Source organism: Heteronotia binoei, unplaced genomic scaffold (genome assembly GCF_032191835.1).
Source record: "Heteronotia binoei isolate CCM8104 ecotype False Entrance Well unplaced genomic scaffold, APGP_CSIRO_Hbin_v1 ptg000322l, whole genome shotgun sequence".
Lineage (NCBI taxonomy): Eukaryota > Metazoa > Chordata > Lepidosauria > Squamata > Gekkonidae > Heteronotia > Heteronotia binoei.
The window spans coordinates 429,448-456,894 of record NW_026800016.1 but is presented as its reverse complement, the minus strand read 5'-3'; the positions used below and the strand labels follow the sequence as shown (position 1 = coordinate 456,894).

Here is a 27,447-nt window from a genome sequence, read left to right as displayed (position 1 = left end):
GGGTGAGTGGGCGTCAAAGTGGCAGATGCGGTTCAATGTGGCCAAGTGCAAAGTAATGCACATTGGGGCCAAGAATCCCAGCTACAAATACAAGTTGATGGGGTGTGAACTGGCACAGATTGACCAAGAGAGAGATCTTGGGGTCGTGGTAGATAATTCACTGAAAATGTCAAGACAGTGTGCGTTTGCAATAAAAAAGGCCAACACCATGCTGGGAATTATTAGGAAGGGGATTGAAAACAAATCAGCCAGTATCATAATGCCCCTGTATAAATTGATGGTGCGGTCTCATTTGGAGTACTGTGTGCAGTTCTGGTCGCCGCACCCCAAAAAGGATATTATAGCATTGGAGAAAGTCCAGAGAAGGGCAACTAGAATGATTAAAGGGCTGGAGCACTTTCCCTATGAAGAAAGGTTGAAACGCTTGGGGCTGTTTAGCTTGGAGAAATGTTGACTGCGGGGTTACATGATAGAGGTTTACAAGATAATGCATGGGATGGAGAAAGTAGAGAAAGAAGTACTTTTCTCCCTTTCTCACAATACAAGAACTCGTGGGCATTCGATGAAATTGCTGAGCAGACAGGTTAAAATGGATAAAAGGAAGTACTTCTTCACCCAAAGGGTGATTAACATGTGGAATTCACTGCCACAGGAGGTGGTGGCGGCCACAAGTATAGCCACCTTCAAGAGCGGTTTAGATAAAAATATGGAGCACAGGTCCATCAGTGGCTATTAGCCACAGTGTGTGTGTATATATAAAATTTTTTGCCACTGTGTGACACAGAGTGTTGGACTGGATGGGCCGTTGGCCTGATCCAACATGGCTTCTCTTATGTTCTTATGTTCTTATGCTTGGGGCTCTTTAGCTTGGAGAAACGTCGACTGCGGGTTGACATGATAGAGGTTTACAAGATAATGCATGGGATGGAGAAAGTAGAGAAAGAAGTACTTTTTTCCCTTCCTCACAATACAAGAACTCGTGGGCATTCGATGAATTTGCTGAGCAGACAGGTTAAAATGGATAAAAGGAAGTACTTCTTCACCCAAAGGGTGATTAACATGTGGAATTCACTGCCACAGGTGGTGGCGGCCACAAGCATAGCCACCTTCAAGAGGGGGTTAGATAAAAATATGGAGCAGAGGTCCATCAGTGGCTATTAGCCACAGTGTGTATATGTGTGTGCATGTGTATATATTTGTTTTGGCCACTGTGTGAGTGTTGGACTGGATGGGACATTGGCCTGATCTAACATGGCTTCTCATATGTTCTTATGTTCTTAAGCTCAAATAAATATATATACCACAAGTCAGGAAAGGCACAAATAGGTGTTTAAAAAAGCCTGCATGGTTAACAAACAAAGTAATGGAAGCTGCAAAAGGTAAAAAGGCTTCATTTAAGCAATGGAAAGCTAGTCCTAGTGAGGTTAATAAAAGGGAACACAGGCTGTGGCAAATCAAATGCAAGTCTGGGATCAGGCAGGCAAAAAAGGACTATGAAGAGCATATTGAAAAGGAAAAAAAAAACAAAGACCCACAATAAAGATTTCTTCAAATACATTAGAAGCAGGAAACCAGCCAGGGAGGCAGTGGGGTTAAAAGGATTACTGAAGGACAATAGGGAAATGGCTAAGAAGCTGAATGCATTTTTTGCCTCTGTCTTCACTGTGGAAGATGAGAAGTGTTTGCCCACTCCAGAATTGCTGATTTTGGGAGGGGTGTTGAAAGACCCAAGTCAGATAGAGGAGACGAGAGGGGAGGTGCTACGACTGATAGACAATTAGAAAACTGATAAATCACTAAGTCCCGATGGCATACATCCACGAGTTCTGAATGAACTCAAAGATGAACTTTTGGATCTCCTGACAAAAACATGTAATCTTTCATTGAAATCTGCCTCCGTTCCTGAGGACTGGAAGGTAGCAAACATCACCCCCATCTTTAAAAAGGGTTCCAGAGGAGATCCGGGAAATTACAGGCCAGTCAGTCTGACTTCAATACCAGGAAAGTTGGTAGAAACCATTATTGAGGACAGAATGAGTAGGCACATAGATGAACACGGGTTATTGAGGAAGACTCAGCATGGGTTCTGTAAGGGAAGATCTTGTCTCTCTAACCTATTAAGAGTTCTTTGAGGGGGTTAACAAGCATGTGGACAAAGGTGACCCAATAGATGTTCTTTACCTTGACTTCCAGAAAGCTTTTGATAAAGTTCCTCATCAAAGGCTCCTTAGTAAGGTCAAGAGTCATGGGGTAAAAGGACAAGTCCTCTTGTGGATCAAAAACTGGCTAATTTATAGGAAACAGAGTGAATATAAATGGGCAATTTTTTGAGTGGAGGGTGGTATGCAGTGTGGTACCACAGGGCTTAGTACTGGGTCTGATGCTTTTTAACTTGCTCATTAATGATTTGGAGTCAGGAGTAAGCAGTGAAGTGGCTAAGTTTGGGGATGACACAAAATTGTTCAGGGTGGTAAGAACCAGAGAGGATTGTGAGGCACTCCAAAGGGATTTCTCGAGGCTGGGTGAGTGGGCGTCAATGTGGCAGATGAGGTTCAATGTGGTCAAGTGCAAAGTAATGCACATTGGGGGCAAAAATACTATCAATACAAGTTGATGGGGTGTGAACTGGTAGAGACTGACCAAGAGAGATCTTGGGGTCGTGGTAGAGAACTCACTGAAAATGTCAAGACAGTTTGCAACTGCAATTTAAAAAGGCCAACGTTATGCTGGGAATTATTAGGAAGGGAACTGAAAACAAATCAGCCAGTATGCTGATTTATGCTTCTGCACAAATCAATGGTATGATCTCATTTGGAATACTGTGTAGAATTCTGGTCACCTCACCTCAAAAAAGATATTATAGCATTGGAAAAAGTGCAGAAAAGGGCAACTAGAATGATTAAAAGGTTGGAACTCTTTCCCTATGAAGAAAGTGCTTGAGGCTCTTTAGCCTGAAGAAATGTTGACTGAGGGGTGACAGAGGTTTGATTATGCATAGGATAGAGAAGGTAGAGAAAGAAGTTCTTTTCTCCCTTTCTCACAATACTCGTGGACATTCCATGAAATTGCTGAGCAGTCGGGTTAGAATAGATAAAAGGAAGTCCTTCTTCACCCCAAGGGTGATTAACATGTGGAATTCACTGCCACAGGAGGTGGCGGCTGCTGCAGGCATAGCCAGCTTCAAGAGGGGATTGGATCAACATCTGGAGCAGAGGTCCATCAGTGGCTAGTAGCCACAGGGTACAGATAGAACTCTCCATCTGGGGCAAAGATGCTCTGTATTCTTGGTGCTTGGGGGAGCAGAGTGGAAGGGCTTCTAGTGTACTGGCCGCAGTGATGGACCTCCTGAGGGCACCTGGTTTTTTGGCCACTGTGACACAGAGTGTTGGACTGGATGGGCCATTGGCCTGATCCAACAGGGCTCCTCCTGTGTTCTTATGTCTGGGGCAGTGATGCTCTGTATTCTTGGTGCTTGCGGGAGGGGCGGGGAACAACAGTGGGAGGGCTTGTAGTGTCCTGGCCCCACTGGTGGACCTCCTGATGGCACCTGGGGTTTTGGCCACTGTGTGACACAGAGTGTTGAAGTGGATGGGCCATTGACCTGATCCAACATGGCTTCTCCTATGTTCTTACGGCCCTGCTGGTGGACCTCCTGATGGCATCTGGGGTTTTTTTGGCCACTTTGTGACATGGAGTGGATGGGCCACTGGCCTGATCCAACATGACTTCTCTTATATTCTTATGGCCCTGCTGGTGGACCTCCTGATGGCACCTGGGTTTTTTGGCCACTGTGTGACACATGGTGTTGGACTGGATGGGTCATTGGCCTGATCTAACAGGGCTTCTCTTATGTTCTTGTGAATCTGCAGGGTTCAGCAGGTGTGATAGGGCCCCCCTCTGAGGGGATGCGAGACTTTGTCTCCCCTTTCTCTCCTCCCCCAGCCCAGCCGTTCATTGGCTACCCATTTTGGGTTGCCTGGGATGGATGGACTGGGATGGGGACCCAGTGGGAGGCTCCAGCCTGGAGCGGGGAGAGGGCCGTTTTTCCCCAGGGCCTGGCTGGAGTCCTCCCCAGGGGGTCTCTGTGGGCTGCTCCCCAGGCGTGCAGCATCAGGGGTGCTCTCCTGCTCCCGCAAGCAGCCCTTCCTTGAGAGGCAGCAAACCAGCGGCAGCAGCATCCCGGGATGGGCTCTCCCTCCATGGTGGTGGTGCTGCAGTGGGGGGGGGGAGCTGCCATGGGGGGGCTCCGGGGAGAGAGAGTCTGGGGTCAGAGGCCAGCACTGCAGGGCTGACTTGCAGGGGAGGGGACAGGTCCAGACCGTTTTCAGTCTGCAGGCAGCCAATCAGGAGGCTCCTCTGAGGAGGGGCTGTGTGCTCTGGCCGGCTTGGCCCACCCTGGCTGGAAGGAACCCACCTGCAGTGCCTGAGGCAGGAGGGCAGGTGCTGCTACAAAATGGCTGCCCCAGGAGGTGGAGCCAAGAAGGAAATGGCTGCCGTGGGAGGTGGAGCAGAGGCCACCTTCACCCACAAGATGAAAAAAGATGGGGAAGAAGACAGACAAGGGGGTGAGGTCACCTGGGGGGGGCGCAGATCTCCCAGAATTACCACAGACCACAGGGGTCTGTTTCCTTTGTGAAAAGGGTGGCTTTGAAGGGTGGGATGGTGGTTTTATTTCATTTCAGCAAAAAAAGGGGGGGGAGAATTCATGAGGATCTGTGCTTTGGAATCATGTTTTCTGCAGCTTGGTGTCGCCATGAAGCAGTGGGTGTCTGATTTTTGTGGTGTCAGCTGCGGCCACATACATAATGTGTGACCTGAAGCAAACCCACAAGGATCCATAAGGCTCTGTGGTTTGGAACCATGTTTTCTGCAGGATGGCATTGCCACAAATCCATGGACGCCTGATTTTTGTGCTGCAGGCTGTGGCCCTGGACATGAGATGTGATTTGATGGTGACGTTGGGGGGAACCCATGAAAAAACCCTGAGGATTCATGAGGACTGGTGCCTTGGGTTCATGTTTTTTGCACTGTTTCGGAGTTGCAAATCCGGATGCAAAGATGCATGATTTTTGTGGTGTTGCCTATAGTCTAACACAATGGTTCCCACTCTTTTTGGCACCAGGAACTGGTTTTGTGGAAGACAATTTTTCCACGGACTGTGGGGGGATGGTTTCGAGATGACACAATTGTGCACTTTATCTGCCTTAGTTTGGTGTAGTGTTAAGTCCGTGGACTCTTATCTGGGTTAACCGGGTTTGATTCCCCACTCCTTCACTTGCACCTACTGGCATGGCCTTGGGTCAGCCATAGCTCTCATAGAAGTTGTTCTTGAAAGGGCAGCTTCTGGGAGAGCTCTCTCAACCCCACCCACCTCACAAGGTGTCTGCTGTGGGGGGGAGAAGACATAGGAGATTGTAAGCTGCTCTGAGACTCTGATTCAGAGAGAATGGCGGGGTATACATCTACGGTCTTCTTCTTAGGTTCAAAGACTCTTATCTGGGAGCACGGGTTTGATTCCCCACTCCTCCACTCACAGCTGCTGGAATGGCCTTGGGTCAGCCATAGCTCTCTTATCTGGGGGAACCGGGTTTGATTCCCCACTCCTCCACTTGCAGCTGCTGGAATGGCCTTGGGTCAGCCATAGCTCTCTTATCTGGGAGAACCGGGTTTGATTCCCCAATCCTCCACTTGCAGCTGCTGGAATGGCCTTGGGTCAGCCAGAACTCTGGCAGAGGTGGTCCTTGAAAGGGCAGCTGCTGGGAGAGCCCTCTCAGCCCCACCCACCTCACAGGGTGTCTGCTGCGGGGGGGGGAGAGGATATGGGAGTTTGGAAGCCAGTCTGAGTCTCTGATGCAGAGAGAAGGGTGGGATATACATCTACGGTCTTCTTCTTAGGTTCAAATACTCTTATCTGGGAGAATGGTTTGATTCCCCACTCCTCCACTGGCAGCTGCTGGAATGGCCTTGTGTCAGCCATAGCTCTCGTAAGAGTTGTCCTTGAAAGGGCAGTTTCTGGGAGAGCTCTCTCAGCCTCACCCACCTCACAGGGTGTCTGCTGTGGGTGAAGGAGATAAAAGAGAATTGTGAGCCACTCTGAGACTTGGAGTGGATATAAATCCAGTGTATTATTATTATTACTACTATTATTGTTGTTATATTATTCTTATTCTTCTTGTTGTTGTTACATTGTAATATATAATGAAATAATTATACAACTCAAGGCCGGTTGCTAACAGGCCCCGGGGTTGGGACCCCTAGTCTAACACATAGCGGGATGGTGGGTTTATTTCATTTCAGCAATACAACCATGTTTTTGCAGTGTTGTGGCGCCGCGAATCCGTGGAGGTGTGAGCGTTGTGGTGCTGCCTACAGTCGAAGGCGGCTTCATTTCATTTCAGTGTAAGAATCATATGAATTCCTGAAGCTCTCTGGAAATCCCACCGTTACACCTCCAGCTGCCATCCGCCTCCTGGCAAGGGCACCCCCTCCCTCGCGGCCAGGGAATACCCAGAAGCGACGTCACCGCGGCAGGGCTCTCGGGGCTAGGGAGCGAGCGAGCGGGGCGGGGCCGGGGCCACCCTCCCAAGTCCCCGCAGAAGGAAGGAGAGGAGACGGGGGGCGGTCCCCTCCTTCCGCTCCGTCCCCTCCGGCTGAGGCCTCCGTCCAGCAGGGGGCGCGATCTCCCGGGCGGAGCCGCCTGGCCGCGCTGCCCAGCGCCTGCTCCTGCTCCGGGCTGCCGCCGCTGCTGCTGCTGCCCACGAGGGAGGGACGCAGGACGGTTGCAGGCATGGCGGGTGCCTTCTTCCCCAGCTGCTTCCAGGCGGGGCCCCCGGACGGGCGCGGCACGGGGCTGCTGGGCGGCTGGGGCGAGGTGGGGCCGGTGCAGCCGCAGCGCGGCCAGGGGAGCTTCGTGGGGCCCCGACGGGCGGAGGGCGAGAGCTGGGCCCCGGGGGAGCCGGCCCCCGTGCCCCTGCTGCCGCCGCCGCCTCCCGGCCCCGAGCCCCTCGCCGCCGGCCCCGCCGAAGCCCCCGACCTCCTCTACGTGGGGCAGCTGCTGCGCCCCGGCCAGCCCGCCGCCCGCGCCGCCCTCGACTTCGCCGGCCAGGTAGGGCGCGCCCCCGCGGGCTGGGGGGTGGGGGTGGGCTTCCCCTCCTCCTCCCCCCCCCCGCGGAGTCTCCCCTCCTCCTCCTCCTCCTCCTGCTCTTCCTCCTCGCAGCTGAGCCGCCTGACCCAGGAGCACCCCGACGTGACCTTCGGCGCCCTGGGCCGCCTCCTGCAGCAGCACTTCTCCCTGGCCCGGCGCTTCCTGCCCGTGAGTGCCGCCCTCTGGCCCGGCTGCAGGGGGGTGGGGGGTGGGGGGCAGCTGGGAGGGAGGGAGGGGGCAGCCCCCCCTCCTCCTCCTCGCCGGGGGATGGGATGGGGGAGCAGCAGCAGCGCCCTCGGGGCAGCCCCCCCACCCATCCACCCCCCCTTGCCAGCCCCGCACACAGCGCCTCTCTCTCCCCCCCCCCCCCCCCCGCAGATCAGCTCGCAGGGTCGAGTCCTCCGCGTGGCCCCCCTGCTGAGGGACCTGGGCGTCCAGCAGGCCAGAAGGTGGGTCAGCTCCTCTCTCTCCTCGGGCGACCCTGCCTCAGTAACCCTGGGTGGGGGTGGGGGGCAGGGCCCCCTGGCTCACTCCTGGGACGTGCCCTCCCTTCACCACTTTGGCTGGTGGACTGGCTTGTGGGGGGGATAGTTCTGCCCTCTTCACCTCCGGGCTCTGGGAGAGCCATTCTTGCCAGAGCAAGCTGGCACCCATGGGGGGGGGAGGTGGCAGAACCTGGAGGGCCCCCCTTGTTCGAGGCAGCCCAGAGCAGAGCCCCCCAAGCCGGGGGGGAGGGAGGTGGTAGAGCATGCTGTAATATGGGCGCTGCTTCCTTCTCCCCAGGAACTGCCCGGTTTTCCGGCCCTCACTGCGCCTGCACAGGTTTGCCCACCTGTGTCGAGACTGGCTCTTTGAGCTGCCCCTGGAGCTGATGGGCGAGTGGGTGCACGCAGACATGGCTGAGCAGTGGGGTCGCCTGCCCTTCGACGACACCCCCACAGGCGGGGCACTGGCGTGGGTGCCCCAGGGGGGCGGCACGGCACCGGAGCGCTCCGGGTATCTGGTGTACCCATCGGGCCAGGCCACCAACCACCTCTGTATCCTTGCAAGGACCGGGGGTGGGCAGGGTTTGCAACCCCGGGGGCTGCAGGGGTGAAGACGCTTGTGGTGGGAGGGAGGGGGAGCCCTGCCTTGGAAACCCCCCCCCACTGGCCACCTGGACAGGCAGTGAAACCCTTGCCCCTCCCCTCCCTCCTTGCCCACCCGGCCAGCGGGTTGCCTGCCTGCCTGGTGCACGGGTGGCTGAAGGGCTGTGAGTGCTCCTGGCAGGGGGTGCCCAGCGTTGGCCCCTCTCACCCTCCTCCTCAAGCTGCCTTTCCTTAGCTGCCCCTCCCAGGTTTTCAGGATGTGATTCTGCAGCCCACCAGCAAGGAGGAGGAGGAGGAGGAAGGCTCTCTGAGGCCGCGCCCTCGGGGCTCCCCTGCCCAATTTGAGCTCAACGGGGCGATTCGCCAGGTGGCAGCAGCCCACGTGGATGGCTGGAGTGAGTGCCGGCGGGGTGGGGGGAGGCTCCAAGCACCAGCCTCCCTCCACCCCTGCAGTGCTCTCATTCCGACCTCTTGGTTCTGTCCCTCTACCCACAGACTTCGTTGGGGTGCGTTCAGACCACCATTGTGGGGTGTGGAGGAAGCAAGGGGCCGCAGAGCCTGTGCCCCTCCAGGTGGTCAGCACAGACGAGGCTTGCACCTCCATCGCCCTCAGGTCAGCCCCACTGCAGGCTCGGAGGGGGGGGAGGGGAGGGGCTTGGCTGGCTGCTGCCTCTCAGGGGAGTGGGGGTGGCAGAGAGCTCCTGATGGTTGGCGGGAAAGTTGTCCTTGGGGGTGGCTCCCCCCACATTCCTGGACCTCTTCAGGGGGCCTTTGCTTGCAGAAGGCCCCATGTTCAGCCCTTGGCAGCATCATAAGAGAAGCCATGTTGGGTCAGGCCAACGGCCCCTCCAGTCCAACCCTCTGTGTCACATAAGAACATAAGAGAAGCCCTGTTGGATCAGGCCAGTGGCCCATCCAGTCCAACACTCTGTGTCACAGAAGAACATAAGAGAAGCCCTGTTGGATCAGGCCAATGGCCCCTCCAGTCCAACACTCTGTGTCACATAAGAACATAAGAGAAGCCATGTTGGATCAGGCCAGTGGCCCCTCCAGTCCAACACTCTGTGTCACAGAAGAACAGAAGAGAAGCCCTGTTGGATCAGGCCAGTGGCCCATCCAGTCCAACTCTCTGTGTCACACTGTGGCCAAAAACCCTTGGTGCCATCAGGAGGTCCATCAGTGGGACCAGGACACTAGAAGCCCTCCCACTGTTTCCCCCACCAAGCACCAAGAATACAGAGCATCACTGCTCCAGACAGAAGGACATAAGAGAAGCCCTGTTAGGTCAGGCCAACGGCCCATCTAGGCCAACACTCTGTGTCACACGGGCCAAAGAAACCAGGTGCCATCAGGAGGTCCATCAGTGGGGCCAGGACACTAGAAGCCCTCCCACTGTGCCCCTCCCCCAAGCACCAAGAATACAGAGCATCCCTGCTCCAGACATAAGAACCTAAGAGGAGCCCTGTTGGATCAGGCCAGTGGCCCATCCAGTCCAACACTCTGTCACACAGTGGCCAAAACCCCCAGGTGCCGTCAGGAGGTCCATCAGTGGGTCTAGAAGCCCTTCCACTTTGCCCCCCCAGAACCAAGAATACGGAGCATCACTGCCCCTGACAGTTCCAATAATATGCTTTGGCTAATAGCCCTTGATGGACCTCTGCTCGGGGCTGTGTGGCTCCATAATCCCCAGTTGAAGGCCCAGCCGGCTCTCCCCACCCCCTGCATTTCAGTGGCTGCCCACGTGGACTTTGCTCCGGAGTGCAGGGCTTGGTGTGGGGCTGAAATGCCGCTGCAGGGATGGCGGTTGGAACTCCCTGGGGCCCCAATTCACCGGGCGGCAGAAGACCTGCAGGCCCACCCTTCTCCTGCCTGCCCGGCCTCTTGGGAGGGGGGAGCAGACGCTTTCATGCAGCCGCCCTCTGCCCAGAACGGCTTCCCCCTCTGCTGGTCTGCACGAGGTCCTGGAGTACGATGTGTGAAGAGGCTCAGCTGGGGGCGGAGGGGGGCGCTGGAGGCCTCTTCTTCTTTTTTTACTTTCCAAAAGTTTGCTAACGGTTCCAAAAGGAGGCCTCTTCTGTTCTGCAGAGAGCTGCCCACTTTTGCAAGCTGCCTGGAGCCCGGGTGTTCAAAGCCAGAGTGGCTGCAGAAGAGATGCCCTTTGCCTCAGTTCCTCCATGGCTGACTGCCCCCTCTCTCCCTTGCAGCCCTCACCTGCCGGGCGAGGTGTCCCTTTGCACCCAGGCTGGAGCTCTGTACCTGTGGAATGTCGAGCTGGGGTGAGCTGCACCGCTGGCCTGGGAGGGGGGCTCAGAGTTAGCAAGCGAAGAGGAATCTGGCCTTTGGTGGGCTGCTGTGCTGTGGCAAAGACCGCAGAGAGGGGTCTCCTTCCATCGCTTGGCGAGGGGAGGCTGTGTGTGGGGCTGGCCCAAGAGGCTGCGGAAGCAAGCAGAGCGAGGCTCCCCAGGGCACAGCAGCCCTCGTTGGTGGCCATATTTGCAGCCTGTGGCCCTTGGCGGGTGACCTCAGACCTCGGTGCCCCTCTTCTGCCTCCCCTCCTTCCTGCCGGTTCCACGGGGCCTGAAGCTTCCCAAAGTGCAAGGGAGGGGGAGCTGCAAGGAGGCCTGGCGAAGTCCTATTGCAGGGGCGGCCAAGGGTAGCTCTCCAGATGTTTTTTGCCTACAACTCCCATCAGCCCCAGCCAGCATGGCCAACCTGGAGAGCTACCGTTGGCCACCCCTGTCCTATTGTTTTCCAAAGAGGGCTGGCGGGGGGGGGGGGGGCAGGAGTGTGGGTCCAGCCATTCCTCCCCAGATACCAGCCCTGCCCACCTGCCTCTTCTCCCAGGCTTCAGCGGCTGCACCAGGAGAGGGAGACCATGTTTTTCTGCGACCCCTCCCCTTGGCGCTGGAGCGACTTCACAGCCCACCCGCTGGTGCTGAGCTACGCAGACCGGACGGGACTGAAGGGCATCGACCGCAGGGTGAGCTCCCTGGGAGGGACGGGGTGGGGGTGCGGCTGGCCGTGCTCCCTGCTCCACCAGGGACTGTCAGGGAGGGGCCAGAACGGGGGGGCAAGGGCTGCTGTCCTCTGAGGCTTCAGGGGGTCTTTCTGGCTCCAGGCGCCTGCTGGTCACCATTTTGAACTCTTCAAGGTGGGCAGAGAAGCGGACTGCCAGCAGGGGGAGCGCCTGGTGCAGGCCAGATACCTGGGCCAGGCCGAGCCCTACCATCACCTCGTCGCCACGCAGGTAAGTGAGGGCAGGCAGGAGCCAACCCCACCAGCCAAACCCCCAAGATGCAGTTCTGGCTGCAGCCACTAGAGGCCCTTTCAAGGATAATTGCCAGAGCTCTGGCTGACCCAAGGCCATTCCAGCAGCTGCAAGTGGAGGAGTGGGGAATCAAACCCGGTTCTCCCAGATAAGAGAGCTCTGGCTGACCCAAGGCCATTTCAGCAGCTGTGAGTGGAGGAGTGGGGAATCAAACCCGGTTCTCCCAGATAAGAGAGCTCTGGCTGACCCAAGGCCATTCCAGCAGGTGCAAGTGGAGGAGTGGGGAATCAAACCCGGTTCTCCCAGATAAGAGAGCTCTGGCTGACCCAGGAAGGCCATTCCAGCAGGTGCAACTGGAGGAGTGGGGAATCAAACCCTGTTCTCCCAGATAAGAGAGCTCTGGCTGACCCAAGGCCATTCCAGCAGCTGCAAGTGGAGGAGTGGGGAATCAAACCCGGTTCTCCCAGATAAGAGAGCTCTGGCTGACCCAAGGCCATTCCAGCAGGTGCAAGTGGAGGAGTGGGGAATCAAACCCGGTTCTCCCAGATAAGAGAGCTCTGGCTGACCCAAGGCCATTCCAGCAGCTGTGAGTGGAGGAGTGGGGAATCAAACCCGGTTCCCCCAGATAAGAGAGCTCTGGCTGAGTGAGTGGAGCAGTGGGGAATCAAACCCGGTTCTCCGAGATAAGAATCTTTGAACCTAAGAAGACCGTAGATGTATACCCCACCCTTCTGTCTGAATCAGAGTCTCAGAGCAGCTTACAATCTCCTTTATCTTCTCCCCCCACAACAAACACCCTGTGAGGTGGGTGGGGCTGGAAAGGGCTTTCACAGCAGCTGCCCTTTCAAGGACAACCTCTGCCAGAGCTATGGCTGACCCAAGGCCATTCCAGCAGCTGCGAGTGGAGGAGTGGGGAATCAAACCCGGTTTTCCCAGATAAGAGTCTTTGAACCTAAGAAGACCGTAAGAACATAAGAGAAGCCATGTTCGATCGCAGATGTATACCCCGCCCTTCTCTCTGAATCAGAGATTCAAACCAGCTTACACTCTCCTTTATCTTCTCCCTCAACAAAGACCCAGTTCGCCCAGATAAGAGTCTGCGCACTTCACCACTACACCAAACTGGCTCCCACAGAAGCTGCCCTTTCAAGGACATTGTGAGGGCTCTGGCTGACCCAAGGCCATTCCAGCAGGTGCAAGTGGAGGTGTGGGGAATCAAACCTGGCTCCCCCAGATAAGAGTCCGCACACTTAACCACTACACCACTGGCTCTTGCCCCCCCCCCCGGCATGTGTTCCCACCCGTTTTCTTTTCCTCAGTTCTCTGTGTACGTGCTGGACGAGCGCTTCCCCATGGTGCCTCTTCTCCATTGGAAGCACATGATGCGCAGGCCTCCCCTCTACAGCCACTTCATGCCCGGTGGGGGGCCTGGGCGCAGCCACAAACTCCTCCTGGGCACCCACCCCTCTCAGGAGCTGCTGCTGGTGCAATACGCAGGTGTGTGCGGCAGGGCTTGGGGGGGGGGCCTGGAGGGGGAGTGGCGTCGGGGCGGGCCTGGCCCCTTGGGGGGGGGAAGCTGCATGTCCCTGGGGGCTGGCACTCACGGCTTCTTTCCACAGGTGGCGGCAGCACCCCATGGCAGCTGTGGGGTAACCCCCAGAAGCTCTTCTCCATCAGCGAGTGCCTGCCCCACTTCCCCCTGCAGGTGCCCTCGTGCCACAATGCCCTGAAGCGGCGCCTGGCCGTGCCCACCACTGGTATGTGGCAGGGCAAGAGGGAGGCAGCAGAACTGACCCCCTTTGCAGCTGTGGGGGAGGGGGAGGGGATAGTTTTGCAGGTGCCCTCTGTGCCGCCCGACCTGCCCGCTCTTCTCCCCCCCAGGCATCGCAGCCGCCGTGGACCGGCAGGGCCAGAGGGAATCGTTGCTCGTCTTCCAGCTCTCAGAGGCCGGGGACCTCTTCTACCAGCCCCTCCTCCACCACCACTGCCAGGAGGAAGCCGGCTGGGACGTCCCAGGGGGCCTTGGGGCAGAGGGACCCTGCGTGGCCCCCCCGCTGGGTGCTGCTGCTGCAGCCAGCTACCGCCGCTGGCTCAGGGCCTTTGAGCACAGCTGGCAGCGGGCTTCGGATGAGGCCCAGCGCCCCTTTACCGCCCGCCATCTTCGTCTCTTCCGCAGACTAGACTGCCGGGAGCAGCCGGGGGCTGTTGCCACCCTCCAGGAGGCCCGTCAGCGCCTGCGCCACGCCATGCAGGAGCACCGGATGCTCTGCCCCGGGGGGCCAGCCCTGGGCCCCCCTGCCCCCCCACCCCCCGTGCCGGAGGAGCCACTGGCCCGGCTCTCCGTGCTGCAGGAGCGGCTGCTGGCCTCCTGGAGGGGGGGCTGGGGCGCCTGGTGGCGGGACAGGCTGGGGCAGACCAAAGCTCAGAAGCGGCGGGAGCTGCAGAAAGAGCGGCGCCGGCGGAAGAGGGCCCGCGGCACCCCAAGCCTCTCCCTGAGCTTCACCTCCTCGCCCGGCTCCCCGTCTGCCCTCAGCGAACTGTCCCAGGGCTCCTGCATCAGCCGAGCCTCCTCTGCCGCCCCCCAGGATGAGTCCCTGCCAGGCTCCCAGGGGTCGCTGCTCTCCAGCCAGACCCTGAGCCGGCGAGGCATCCCCCGGGAGCGCCGCCGCACCCTGCGTGACTATCTGGCCATCCTGGAGCCGCCGCCGGAGCCCCCCGAGGAGGACCTGATCCTGTCGCAGCCAGCCAGCCAGCGCTCTCTCCCCCCCTCCTCCTCCCAGGGCTCTTCACAGCCCCCCCGCAGGTCCCGCATGGGCTTCTGAGGGCCCCTCGTCAGTAAAAGGCAAGTGGTGCTGCAGCCCCCAGCCTCCTGTCTCTCTCTCTTTTTTGGGGGGGGGAGCTGTGGGTTCTTGGGGTTGGGTACTCCCTCAGGTTAAGGCCTGGCGTCGCAGCAGACACACCCTCTTGATTTGCAAGGGGGCAACTCCCAACAAGCTGCAGCTGCCTCCAGAAGGGGAAAGTGAAGCCAGAGGGGCAGCCCATGGCACAGCTAGGAGGGGGGCGGGGAAAGGGGTCTGCTGCATTGGGGAGGCACCGTGGGTGGTGACCCTGGCTCCCCCCTGCATTAAGGGAGAAGGTCGTCCCCTGTGCAAGCACCAGTAAACGTTGCATCACGGCATTTTCACGGGGTGGTGGTTTGCCCTTGCCTTCCCCAGTCCTCCCCCCTCCCCAGCGAGCTGGGTCTCCCTTGACCGACCAGGGGAGGCTGGAAGGCTGAGTCATCCTGGAGCTGGCTCCCTGAACCCAGCTTCTGCCGGGCTCCAACGTTGCCTGGCCTGCAATACTGCAGCTGACCACTGCGCCACGAGGCTTCCTTGCACAGCATTGGGGGTGGGAAATGACTGGACCTTTGGGGGGAGGGGCGTTCAGCCTCCCTCCCTCTCTGGGGAGGGTCTCGGTGCCCTGAAGGCTTCAGCTGCGGGGGGGGGGGGCGGCGCCGGCGCGGCCAGGGTTAAGGGGCGGGCCTGGAGGGGGAGTGGCGTCGGGGCGGGCCTGGCCCCTCCCTCGGGGACGGCGATGGCGGCGGGGCTGCTGGGGGGGCGCGGGCGGGCGCTCTTCCTGCTGCAGCTGCTGGGGGGCTGCGGGCCCGGCCAGGTGGGGCTTGGGGGGGGGGGCGTCGCGCTGCAAGAGCCGGGCAGGCGGAGGGGAGGCGGCCTGCTTTCCTGCAGAGGCCCGGGCAGACGGGGCTGACCTCCCTCTCTCTCTGGGCTCTTGCAGGGGTCGCGGCTGGCGAGAGCCTCTTCCTCGCGGGGCGGTGGCGGGGAGGTGGAGGAGGCGCAGCGGGCGGAGGAGCGGCCCGGCCCCACCGTCTTCAGCAGGATCCTCGACGGCTCCCTGCCGGCCGACGTCCTTTACCAGGATGACCAGGTAGCGGGGGGGGGGGGGCGGCCCTCCCCTCCCTCCTTCCTTCCCTCCCTGCGGCCCGCCAGGGGGCGCCTCTGAGCCCGGGCTCTTACTTTGCTCTCGGCTTCGCCCCCCCTCTAGTGCATGGCCTTCCGCGACGTGGCCCCCAAGGCGCCCGTGCACTTCCTGGTGATCCCCCGCCGGCCCATTCCCCGCCTCAGCCGCGTGGCCCAGAGTGATGCCCAGGTGAGTCGAGGGGGCCGGGGCGGGATGCCTTTCGCCTCGGGCAGCCCCTTTTCTGAGACGGGGTGGGCACGCCTTGCTGCTTGGGGGGTCTAAAAGCAAGAGGATTGGCGCGGCTGGAGTCTTCGTCGCCCTTCACTGACTGGACATTTATGCTGTTGAACAAAGCAGGAGTCAAGCGACGCCTTTAACCAATTTTTATTTCGTTCTTAAATTGACGTTCTAAATAAAAATTGGTTGATCTTAAAGGTGAAACTTGACTCCTGCTTTGTTCAACTGCTTCAGACCAGCTGGGCTGCCCGCTTGGATCTATGGACATTTATTTATTTATTTATTTATTTAAGATTTATATCCCGCCCTTCCCACAAGTGGCTCAGGGCGGCTTCCAATAGTAGATCCAACAAAATTACAATAGTTAAACATATAAAGGGATCCGTATTTAAACCAGATAAAACAGATAAAACAGATAAAACCTTAGTTATTAATACACATTAATAAATTTATGCAGTTTGCGTGTCTGGAGGCTTGGGGAAAAATAGGAAACCTTTTTAAAAACTTCACATTAAGCATGCTTTGGAAAGACAAAAACTGACCAAGCGAGCAATGGGGGGCTTCTGTTGCTCTATTCTCAGATGTCATCAGACACCCCCTCTGAACCCCCCCACCCCACCCCGCAGTTCACACAGTTTTAGGGGGCGAAAGGTCTTTGTGGAGCTGTAGAGTTGTTCGGCACCTTCCTGCAGCCTGGGAAAGTGGGGGAGGGGCACCCGGTCTTCCAGCCACACCCAGTTGGGTTCCCTTTCAGTTTTGCGCTTGGGTTAATTTCTGCACATGGCACCAGTTCTGCTGATAAACACACTACAGACTGCAGTTCTCTGCGCACTTATTTGAGAAACAAGCCTCAGGGGGCTTAATTTACATCCGTGTAAACATGCCTAGGGCTGGCTTGAGCAGACAGAAGGGGTGTGGGGAGGTCTTCTTGACAGACTCCAGTCACTAGAGAAGGAGGCCCTTGTCCCAACCAAAGAAAGTAGCCTCTTTTTTAAAGATTTACAAATTGCAGATTGTGGCAAACTATTCTTGGTGTAAAAGAAAAGCAGCTACTGAATTGCAGACTAAAATCAGTAGAAAACCTGCGGTCTCTGCCTCTAACGGGGCAGCAGAGAGAGGGGCAGAGAGGAAGCTGCCTTGCAGAAAGTTGTGCACCAAAACTAACACTGAATCACACCCTGGTCCTCTCTGTATTTAACCTGGTGACCGACCCAGGGAGGTTGCTTTTCCCCTTGCATTTTGAGTTGTATTCTCCTGTTTTATGGCACAGTATTCATAATCAGCCTTCATGAGAGAAATTTACTTTAAATGAAGCAAACAGAAGATACACAAGCAAGAGGAAAAGCACAGACCTCACACCTTGCAATTAACACACACACGGCAATCATCATGCTTGGAAGTGTTTTGTTCAAAATGGGTTAAGCCGTCTGGTTTTCTGCTCTGCCTCCCATGCTAAAAAGAGCAGGGGAGGGAACTGGAATTCCAGTACACCCCCCACCACCACCACCTGGAGTCGGTGTCCTTCCTTCTCTGGAGAGACAGGCTTGATTGAGGGGGAACCACCTTTATATACTCAATTAAATATCCCCACACAAATCGCAGTTGTGGGTAAATGCAATCTTGGGCTGTATCAACAGTAGTCTAGTGTCCAGATCATGTGATGTGATGGTATCGCTTTACTCTGCTCTGGTAAGACCTCACCTGGAGTATCGCGTTCAATTTTGGGCACCACATTTTAAGAAGGATCTAGACAAGCAGGAACGGGTCCAGAGGAGGGCAACGAAGATGGTGAGGGATCTGGAGACCAAGTCCTATGAGGAAAGGTTGAAGGAGCTGGGCATGTTTAGCCTGGAGAGGAGGCGGCTGAGAGGTGACAGGATCACCATCTTCAAGTCCTTGAAGGGCTGTCATATAGAGGATGGGGTGGAATTGTTTTCTGTGGCTCTGGAAGGTCAGACCAGAACCAATGAGTTGAAATTAAATCAAAAGAGTTTCCGGCTCAACATTCGGAACAACTTCCTGACCATTAGACCGGTTCCTCAGTGGAACAAGCTTTCTCCTTGGGAGGTGGTGGGCTCTCCTTCCTTGGAGGTTTTTCAACAGAGGCTAGATGGCCACCTGACAGCAATGAGGATCCTGTGAATTTAGGGGGAGGTGTTTGTGAGTTTCCTGCATTGTGCAGGGGGTTGGATTAGATGACCCTAGAGGTCCCTTCCAACTCTTCTATGATTCTAACAGGCTTCCTCCTGGTGAGGTGGTGGGCTCTCCTTCCTTGGAGGTTTTTCAACAGAGGCTAGATGGCCATCTGACAGCAATGGAGATCCTGTGAATTTAGGGGGAGGTGTTTGTGAGTTTCCTTCATTGTGCTGGGGGCTGGACTAGCTGACCCTAGAGGTCCCTTCCAACTCTTCTATGATTCTATGTGTGTTTTGTTGTTGGGGGTTGTCTTGTTTTGGGAGGAACTGCCCAGGAGTGGGGAAGCAGAACTGCCATATTGGCTGGGTGCCCCCATTTTCCCAGGACTATAAAGGGAAAGGAATAGTTGAATCTGGGGCCGGGGCCTCCAGAACTCACCCCTGGGGGTGTAGACTCAGTGCCTCGCTCTCTTGCATGTGACTTGCGTCTGCATTGTTGCTCAGCCTTGCCCCAGTCGTCCCCTCGCAGTCTCTGACCTGCCCCTCCCTTCTCCCTCCCCAGCTCCTGGGGCACCTGTTGGTGGTCGCCAGCCAGACGGCAAAGGCCCAAGGCCTCGCAGACGGATACCGCGTTGGTGAGTTGCAAGCCCAAATGGCCACCCGCCAGTGCCTCTGAGTCTTCCCCTGATGGGCAGCAAATGCCCTTGCCGCTCCCCCCCCCCCCCCGTGGTGTCTCAGGGCAATTTCTTGAGTCTCCGTGCCCCAGAGTCTGTGGCTTTGTGCCCTGGCCGGGGGCAGCTGGATCTGAGGGCACGTTCCATCCCGCAGAGGGTGTGGACTCCCTCCTCTTAGCTGGAGCAAATGGACCCCACGAAGGTGACCGGGGCAGGGGGCTGGAGGGAAGCAGAGCAGAGCGCCCCCAGTTGCTCTCTATACCAGTCCCGTGCCCCAGTTGTGGCCCTGTGAACGTAGACTCCCGGCTGGACAGCTCTGCTGTTGGCAGAGGGGCTGAGCCCCAAAAGAGCTCGGAGGCAACACGGAAGTGCCCAAGCATGTCTTAACATAAGAACATAAGAGAAGCCATGTTGGATAGCCACTGATGGACCTCTGCTCCATATTTTTATCCAATCCCCTCTTGAAGCTGGCTATGCTTGTGGCCGCCACCACCTCCTGTGGCAGTGAATTCCACATGTTAATCACCCTTTGGGTGAAGAAGGACTTCCTTTTATCCGTTCTAACCTGACTGCTCAGCAATTTCATTGAGTGCCCACGAGTTCTTGTATTCTGAGAAAGGGAGAAAAGTACTTCTTTCTCTACTTTCTCCATCCCACGCATCATCTTTTAAACCTCTATCATGTCACCCCGCAGTCGACGTTTCTCCAAGCTAAAGAGACTTCCCGAGGTCCAGGCTGCCAGGCTGTGGCCGGGACTCCTTGTGGCTCTCTGCTTGCGGGGATCGTCTGCCACTCAAGACATTCCTTAGGGGCCCGGCCCCGTTGGTGGGCAATCTGTGTCCCCTAATCCCTCTTTCTCTTGCAGTGATCAACGACGGGAAGCAGGGGGCCCAGTCCGTCTACCACCTGCACCTCCATGTCCTGGGGGGCCGTCAGCTGGGCTGGCCGCCTGGCTGAACTACTGGCTCGCTTGGGAAGACCATCTGTGCAATAAAGATGTGCTCTGCTGAGATCGATCTTTGTGCAGTGATCCTTGCTTCTGGCCCAGCAGAACTGCTGTTGTGGGGGCTGGGATACCTGGCTCTGGACGGGGGCCTCCCCACTGAATTGGGCAGCCAATTGCCCCCTCCCCACATCCTGTGTGGGGCTGGGTTCTGCTGACCTTTTTCCTTTACTTCGTCCTGAGGGGGAACAAGAGTGCTAGGGGGCCTGAGCTCTCTTTCTGGCTGGGCCGGGGACCAGAGTAGCAAAAGATTCCCCTCCCCTTTCAAAAGCCAGGCAGAGGGGGAGCAAGGCTGGAAGGTTGGTGCTGACTGGGCAGGGGGGCACGGAGCAAGGAGGGGGGGCCTTTAAGCACCTGGGCCGTCCAGCTGTCTGTCCCCTGCAGCCTCCCAGATGGGCACGCCAGTTTGGTGTGGTGGTTAATGTGCGGACTCTTATCTGGGGGAACTGGGTTTGATTCCCCGCTCCTCCACTTGCAGCTGCTGGAATGGACTAGGGTCAGCCAGAGCTCTCGTAGGAGTTGTCCTTGAAAGGGCAGCTGCTGTGAGAGCCAGTTTGGTGTGGTGGTTAAGTGCGCGGACTCTTATCTTGGAGAACCGGATTTGATTCCCCACTCCATTTGCAGCTGCTGAGATGGCTTTGGGTCAGCCATAGCCCTCACATTGTCCTTGAAAGGGCAGCTGCTGTGAGAGCCAGTTTGGTGCAGTGGTTAAGTGTGTGGACTCTTATCTGAGAGAACCAGGTTTGATTCTCCTCTCCTCCATTTGCACGTGCTGGAATGGCCTTTGGTCAGCCATAGCTCTCATAGGAATTGTCCGTGAAAGGGCAGCTGCTGTGAGAGCCAGTTTGGCATAGTGGTTAACTGCGCGGACTCTTATCTGGGAAAACCGGGTTTGATTCTCCACTCCTCCATTTGCACCTGCTGGAATGGTCTTGGGTCAGCCATAGCCCTCACATTGTCCTTGAAAGGGCAGCTTCTGTGAGAGCCAGTTTGGTGCAGTGGTTAAGTGTGCGGACTTTTATCTGGGAGAACCGGGTTTGATTCCCCTACTCCTCCACTCACACCTGCTGGAATGGCCTTGGGTTAGCCATTGCTCTTGCAGGAGTTGTCCTTGAAAGGGCAGCTTCTGGGAGAGATCTCTCAGCCCCACCCACCTCATAGGGTGTCTGTTGTGGGGGAAGCGGATACAGGAGATGGTGAGCTGGTCTGAGGTTCGGAGTACAGGGCAGGATATAAATCGCAGCTGCATCAGGCGAGTGCCTTGGGGGCTTTTTGCAAGTGGGGCAGATTTGCTGGGAAATACTTGAGTGCTGCTTTGGCACAAGCTTATTTACTTTGAGTACATTTTATGTATATCCAAAACATTCTGGAAACCAAGCAGTCAAAGCCCTTCCGCACCACGGGAAGCAGATATTTCTGTAAGAAGCCAAGTAAAGAGAAATTGTGATGTCGTCAAGGTCAGAACAAAGTGACCTTCCGAACCCAGCAGAAGGGCTCCAAGTCCTGGCAGAACAAGGCCCAAGTGTGAAGGCCTTGAGGGGACGCCTGTCCCCCCCAAGAGAAGCCGGAGAGCACAGGGGACAAAGGAGGGGGGCTGCTTGTAGAGCGAGAGCCCCCCCCCCCCGGAGGCTGGGCCAGGGGAGGCAAGATGTCCGGCCCCTCAAGGCCTCTGCAGTGCCCTTTTTGAGGTACAGAGACCGGAGCTGCACCCAGTACTCCAAATGAGGCACATGCAGGACAATTAGAATATCTGCTGTCGTCTTCTCGATCCTTCTCAGAATCATGCCTGGTGTGGACTTTGCCTCTCTTCGCACAGCCAGTTTGATAGTCTTCCCCCACAGCGACAAGATCTCTTTCAATCTCCACCTCGAGCTGTTCATATCCTATGGGCTTGTTGTCGTCATCCTGGCACCGGGCATCACCTTTCACCCCGTTTGCCATGTTGCTGCAGCTCATACAGTCTTCATAGACCAATCTGCAGGAGTTTTCACTACCCTTAAGTTTTGGTATTCTCTGCAAATCTGGCCGCTATATTGCTCACCTCCACTTCCAGATCATTTATGAACAAATTAAAAGAATAGTGGCCCCAGTACTGATGCTTGTGAAGCCAACTGCTCTGTTCCCTCCATTGGGAGAACTGTGGTAAGCATCAGAAGAGCCCTGCTGGATCAGACCTGGGAGGGTCCATCTAGTCCAGCCTCCTGTCTCACACAGTAGTCAACCCATTCCTCTGGAGGGACAGCAACAGGGCAGAGGCCGAGGCCTTCCCCTGAGAAAAACATCAGAAGAGCCCTGCTGCGTCAGACCAGGGAGGGTCCGTCCAGTCCAGCCTCCTGTATCACACAGTGACCAACCAGTTCCTCTGGAGGGCCCACAACAGGGCAGAGAGGCCGAGGCCTTCCCCTGAGAAGAGCATCAGAAGAGCCCTGCTGGATCAGACCTGGGAGGGTCCATCTAGTCCAGCCTCCTGTCTCACACAGTAGTCAACCCATTCCTCTGGAGGGACAGCAACAGGGCAGAGGCCGAGGCCTTCCCCTGAGAAAAACATCAGAAGAGCCCTGCTGGGTCAGACCAGGGAGGGTCCATCTTGTCCAGCCTCCTGTCTCACACAGTGGCCAGCCAGCTCCTCTGGAGGGCCCACAACAGGGCAGAGAGGCCGAGGCCTTCCTCTGAGAAGAACCTCAGAAGAGCCCTGCTGGGTCAGACCAGGGAGGGTCCATCTTGTCCAGCCTCCTGTCTCACACAGTGGCCAGCCAGCTCCTCTGGAGGGCCCACAACAGGGCAGAGAGGCCGAGGCCTTCCTCTGAGAAGAACCTCAGAAGAGCCCTGCTGGGTCAGACCAGGGAGGGTCCATCTTGTCCAGCCTCCTGTCTCACACAGTGGCCAACCAGTTCCTCTGGGGGGCCAGCAACAGGGCAGAGAGGCCGAGGCCTTCCCCTGAGAAGAACCTCAGAAGAGCCCTGCTGGGTCAGACCAGGGAGGGTCCATCTAGTCCAGCCTCTGGAGGGCCAACAACGGCACAGAGGCCGAGGCCTTCCCTCTTTGCCCTGTTGTTAGCCTTCCAGAGGAACTGGTTGGCCACTGTGTGAGACCGGAGGCTGGACTAGATGAACCCACAGTGGACTGATCCAGCAGGGCTCTTCTAAGGTTCTTCTCAGGGGAAGGCCTTGGCATCTCTGCCGTGCTATTAGCCCTCCAGAGGAACTGGTTGGCTACTGTGTGAGACAGGAGGCTGGACTAGATGGACCCTCCCTGGTCTGTCCCTGCAGGGCTTTTCTTTTCAGGGGAAGGCCTTGGCTTTGGCATATCACTGTCCTCCTTTCATAGAATCCTAGAGTTGGAAGGGTCCTCTAGGGTCATCTAGTCCAACCCCTGCACAATTCAGGAAACTCACAAACACCTCCCCCTAAATTCACAGGATCTTCATTGCCGCCAGATGGCCAACTAGCCTCTGTTTCAAAACCTCCAAGGAAGGAGAGCCTATCACCCCCCAAGGGGAAGCCTGTTCCACTGAGGAACCGCTCTAGCAGGCAGGATGTTCTTCCTAATGTTGAGCCAGAAACTCTTTTGATTGAATTTCAACCTGTTGGTTCTGGTCCGACCTTCCGGGGCCACAGAAAACAATTCCACACCCTCCTCTCTGGGACAGCCCTTCAAGGACTTGAAGATGGTGATCCTCTCACCTCTCAGCCGCCCCCTCTCCAGGCTAAACATCCCCAGCTCCTTCAACCTTTCCTCATAGGACTTGGTCTCCAGACCCCTCACCACCTTCGTCGTCGTCCTCTGGATCCCTAGATCCTTTTCGCACACACTTCTACTATGACAAGTCTCTCCCATCCTTTGTATGCAAAAAAAAAAAAATTACCAAAGGGAAGAATATCCCCCCCCCCCCCCCCCCCGTCCTCACTCAGATGCATCCAGGCTCTGTAGTGTGGCTGCCTGCATGGTAGAAATCTTGCTTACATCAGTGCAAAAATGTTCCCTGTGTTACACGGCCACAACTGGTGCTTGCACTGCACAGGGGACTTACCTTTTACCTTTATATTGTGCAGCAGCAGGCACAAAAAGGGGGCAGCGCAACCCCCCCCCCCCCCCCCCGCTACTTGCAGCTGGGGCGCTCCCTGCAAGCGACAGATCCAAGCGCGCAGCCGTGTTGGTCTGAAGCCGTTGAACAAAGCAGGAGTCCAGTGGCACCTTTAAGACCAACCCATTTTTATTTAGAACGTAGGCTTTCCTGTGCTCTTAAGCCCACTTCATCAGACGAGGAATCCGGCACAGGGAGCAAAGCCCTACAGAGCTGAGCAGAGAAGCGGCAGGGAAGTGAAATGAGCTGGAAGGCAGGGGTTTAGAATGTAAAAGGGCACAATGACAGAACAGTAAAATTAACAAACTGAGCAAACCTTTGATCTGAGCAGCAGGAGCATGCGAAATGTTTTGCTTTGCTTGCGCATGCGAAGTAAAAACGGGTTGGTCTTAAAGGTGCCACTTGCGTCCTGCAGGCGACAGAGAAATTGTGCCACGCTGGGAAGGGCGAGAGGGCGGGACATGGTCCAGTCTCCTCCAATCCTATAAGGAGCGGCGGGGATGGGGCGGGGCTCGCGTCTCCCGCGCCAAAGACTCCTCTCCGCGAGCCCCGCCTGTGCGCATGCGTATTCCAGTTGTCCTGCCGGCTCTCCAGCGCGCATGCGTGCTGTATCCCCTTCCCGGGAAGCGCATGAGCGCTGCCCTCTTGGTCGTCTGCAGAGCGGGTGGCTGGTGAATGTGCAGGAGCGGGCGGGCAGTGCGGCCCCTGGGGCCTTTCTTCCCTCCTCCAGCCTGGAGAGACCGAGAACAAAGCGCAGCCTCTGGGCATGTGCAGAGTTCAGGTTTCTTCCAGGCTCTCCCTTGCAGTGTTGGCTGGGGGTGCTTTGCAGACGCACATTTCCCCACGAGGCTGCATGAGGTCTCTTCTTGCAGTTATCCGGGGGAGGGAAAGGAGGGGGCAGCCGGATGTGGCATGCAGAGGTTTTCTTGGGGGGAGGGGGGCTTCGCGTATGGTGGCCAACTCCAGCCGGGGGAGTTCTTGGAGATGGTGGGGGGTAGGGCTGCCAAGACCAATTCGAGAAATGTCTGGGGACTTTGGGGGCGGAGCCAGAAGCAAGCGTGTGACAAGCATCGTTGAAGGGGAGGGACGGTGGCTCAGTGGTAGAGCATCTGCTTGGGAAGCAGAAGATTCCAGGTTCAATCCCCGGCATCTCCAAAAAAGGGTCCAGGCAAATAGGTGTGAAAAACCTCAGCTTGAGACCCTGGAGAGCCACTGCCAGTCTGAGAAGACAATACTGACTTTGATGGACCAAAGGTCTGATTCAGTATAAGGCAGCTTCATATGTTCATATGAACTATAAGGGAGTTCTGACCATCACATTTAAAGGGACAGCACACCTTTTTAAATACCTTCCTTCCATAGGAAATAATGGATAAGGGGACCTTCTTTTGGGGCTCGCAGAATTTGATCCCCTGGTCCAATCGTTTTGAAACTTGGGGGGGGGGTATTCTGGGGAGAGGCACTAGATGCTATACTGAAAATTTGGTGCATCTACCTCAAAAAACAGCCGCCCCAGAGCACCTGATACCTCCAGATCAATTCCCCATTATACCCTATGAGAATCCATCTCCACCTAGGGAATCATGAAGTGACCAGCAGACATTTCCCTCCCTCCCCACCCCTGTTTCTGGCGACCCTGAAGCGAGGGATTGGCCTCTCTGCTCACGAGTTGCTGCCAACTTCTTCCAAGTAACACAGACGCTCCATCCCAAGAGGAAGCCTTTCCAAGCGGAGACTGGAGCCTCCGGAGAGAGAAAGGGACGTGGGGGCTGTGGGGGCAGGGCTTCCCCTCTGCCAGCCAGCTGGGAAAATGGGACAACCCCCCCCCCCCCGGGACCTGGGGATTGGCAAGCCTGGGGGGCGCTTGTGGGAAGGGTGGTTGGAGAAGTGCTTTCACCTACAGTCTGTTGCCTGCTATCCAGTTTGCTCTCTGGAATCCCCTTTTCCCTCCAAGGAAACTTATTTCTGTCATCTCTCCGTTCTAATCCCACTGCTCAGCAATTTCATTGAATGCCCATGAGTTCTCATGTAGTGAGAAAGGGAGAAAAGTACTTCTTTCTCTATCTTCTCTATCCCATGCATAACCTTGTAAACCTCTATCATGTCTTCCCTCAGTTGACATTTCTCCAAGCTAAAGAGCTCCAACTGTTTTAACCTTTCTTCATAGGGAAAGTGTTCCAACCCTTAATCGTTCTAGTTGCTCTTTTCTGGACTTTTCCCAATGCTATATCTTTTTTGAGGTGCAGTGTCCATAATTGTACACAGTACTCCAAATTAATTTATACAAGGGCATTATGTTACTGGCTGATTTATTTTCAATTCCCTTCCTAATAATTCCCAGCATGGCGTTGGCCTTTTTTATTGTAATCGCACACTGTCTTGACATTTTCAGTGAGTTATCTACCATGATCCCAAGATCTCTCTTGGTCAGTCTCTGCCAGTTTGTACCCCATCAACTTGTATTTATAGCTAGGATTTTTGGCCCCAATGTGCATTACTTTGCACTTGGCTACATTGAACCTCATCTGCCACGTTGACGCCCACTCACCCAGCCTCAACAGATCCCTTTGGAGTGCCTCACAATCCTCTCTGGTTCTCACCACCCTGAACAATTTAGTGTCATCCGCAAACTTGGCCACTTCACTGCTCACTCCCAACTCCAAATCATTAATGAACAAGTTAAAAAGCATGGGACCCAGTATTGAGCCCTGAGGCACCCCAGTGCTTACCATCCTCCACTGCAAAAATTGCCCATTTATATTCATTCTCTCTTTCCTATCAATTAGCCAGTTTTTGAACCACAAGAGGAATGGTCCTTTTACCCCATGACTCTTGAGCTTACTAAGGAGCCTTTAATGAGGAACTTTATCAAAAGCTTTCTGGAAGTCAAGGTAAACAACATCTATCGGGTCTCCTTTGTCCACATGTTTGTTCACCGCCTCAAAGAAATGTAACAGGCTAGTGAGGCAAGATCTTCCCTTACAGAACCCATGCTGAGTCTTCCTCAATAACCCGTGTTCATCAATGTGCCTACTCATTCTGTCCTTGATAATGGTTTCTACCAACTTTCCTGGTATTGAAGTCAGACTGACTGGCCTGTAATTTCCTGGATCTCCTCTGGAACCCTTTTGAAAGATGGGGGTGACATTTGCTACCTTCCAGTCCTCAGGAACGGAGGCAGATTTCAATGAAAGATTACAGATTTTTGTCAGGAGATCCACAAGTTCACCTTTGAGTTCTGAAAGATGTTTGTCATCCGGGCCTGGTGACTTATCAGTTTTCTAATTGTCTATCAGTCGTAGGACCTCCTCTCTCATCACCTCAGTCTGACTGGATCAGGAGGTTCATGTGGGGCAGAAGCTTTCGTGCACCTGCACAGTCCAGTGGCACCATTAAGACCAGCGAAGTTTCATTCTGGGTAGAAGCGTTTGTGTGCCTGCCTGAAACTTGGTCAGCCTGCTGCATTCCACCAGCAGAGGGTGCTCTACACGCTCTGGATGCCCACAGAATGGAGCCCTCGTTCATTCCTGCTTCCTTTGCCTTTATGGCTTTAATAAAGCAATCTTTTGACAGCATCCACGGAAGCTCTGTCTTCCTTGAGCCTCGGGGAGGGGAGGGGAGGGGAGCGTCAAAGACAGACGTGTCAGAGGCCCTTGAGGTGTTTGTCACTGACAGGATGGGCCGTGTGAGGAGTGAGATGTTATCTGTGGGACACGGGGAGGCAAGCCAAGCCCTGGAACACATCTGCCCTCTGGGATGCCCAATACCTGCTCTGTGCTCCTCCGAAGGTGGCTGAGTCTCTGCAGGGACCGCCCTGAAGCTCAGACGTCGCCATGACCTGGATAGCCCAGGCA

At 56.0% G+C, this 27,447-nt stretch overlaps 2 protein-coding genes across 2 annotated transcripts; both read left to right on the top strand.

Moving 5' to 3' along the window:
• The first annotated feature begins 6,787 nt into the window (after positions 1-6,787).
• TAF1C (TATA-box binding protein associated factor, RNA polymerase I subunit C) lies at positions 6,788-14,322 on the top strand. The gene is made up of 12 exons (XM_060263525.1): positions 6,788-7,105; positions 7,217-7,312; positions 7,523-7,593; positions 7,928-8,181; positions 8,481-8,627; positions 8,728-8,845; positions 10,437-10,508; positions 11,077-11,212; positions 11,351-11,479; positions 12,820-12,997; positions 13,120-13,257; positions 13,382-14,322. Exons 1-12 carry the CDS (start codon positions 6,788-6,790, stop codon positions 14,320-14,322), a joined length of 2,598 nt encoding a protein of 865 aa, XP_060119508.1.
• A 744-nt stretch (positions 14,323-15,066) lies between these two features.
• On the top strand, positions 15,067-19,522 carry HINT2 (histidine triad nucleotide binding protein 2). The gene is made up of 5 exons (XM_060263527.1): positions 15,067-15,154; positions 15,278-15,427; positions 15,545-15,649; positions 18,395-18,467; positions 19,372-19,522. Exons 1-5 carry the CDS (start codon positions 15,077-15,079, stop codon positions 19,461-19,463), a joined length of 498 nt encoding a protein of 165 aa, XP_060119510.1. The 5' UTR covers positions 15,067-15,076; the 3' UTR covers positions 19,464-19,522.
• Positions 19,523-27,447: the final 7,925 nt, after the last annotated feature.

Coding starts and splice junctions, on each gene's coding strand:
- HINT2 (XM_060263527.1), top strand. CDS start 15,077: ATGGCGGCGGGGCTGCTGGGGGGGCGCGGGCGGGCGCTCTTCCTGCTG. Junction 15,155..15,277: donor GGGGCTGCGGGCCCGGCCAG/GTGGGGCTTGGG, acceptor GGGCTCTTGCAG/GGGTCGCGGCTGGCGAGAGC. Junction 15,428..15,544: donor TCCTTTACCAGGATGACCAG/GTAGCGGGGGGG, acceptor CCCCCCCTCTAG/TGCATGGCCTTCCGCGACGT.
- TAF1C (XM_060263525.1), top strand. CDS start 6,788: ATGGCGGGTGCCTTCTTCCCCAGCTGCTTCCAGGCGGGGCCCCCGGAC. Junction 10,509..11,076: donor CTGTGGAATGTCGAGCTGGG/GTGAGCTGCACC, acceptor CTCTTCTCCCAG/GCTTCAGCGGCTGCACCAGG. Junction 13,258..13,381: donor CCTGGCCGTGCCCACCACTG/GTATGTGGCAGG, acceptor TCTCCCCCCCAG/GCATCGCAGCCGCCGTGGAC.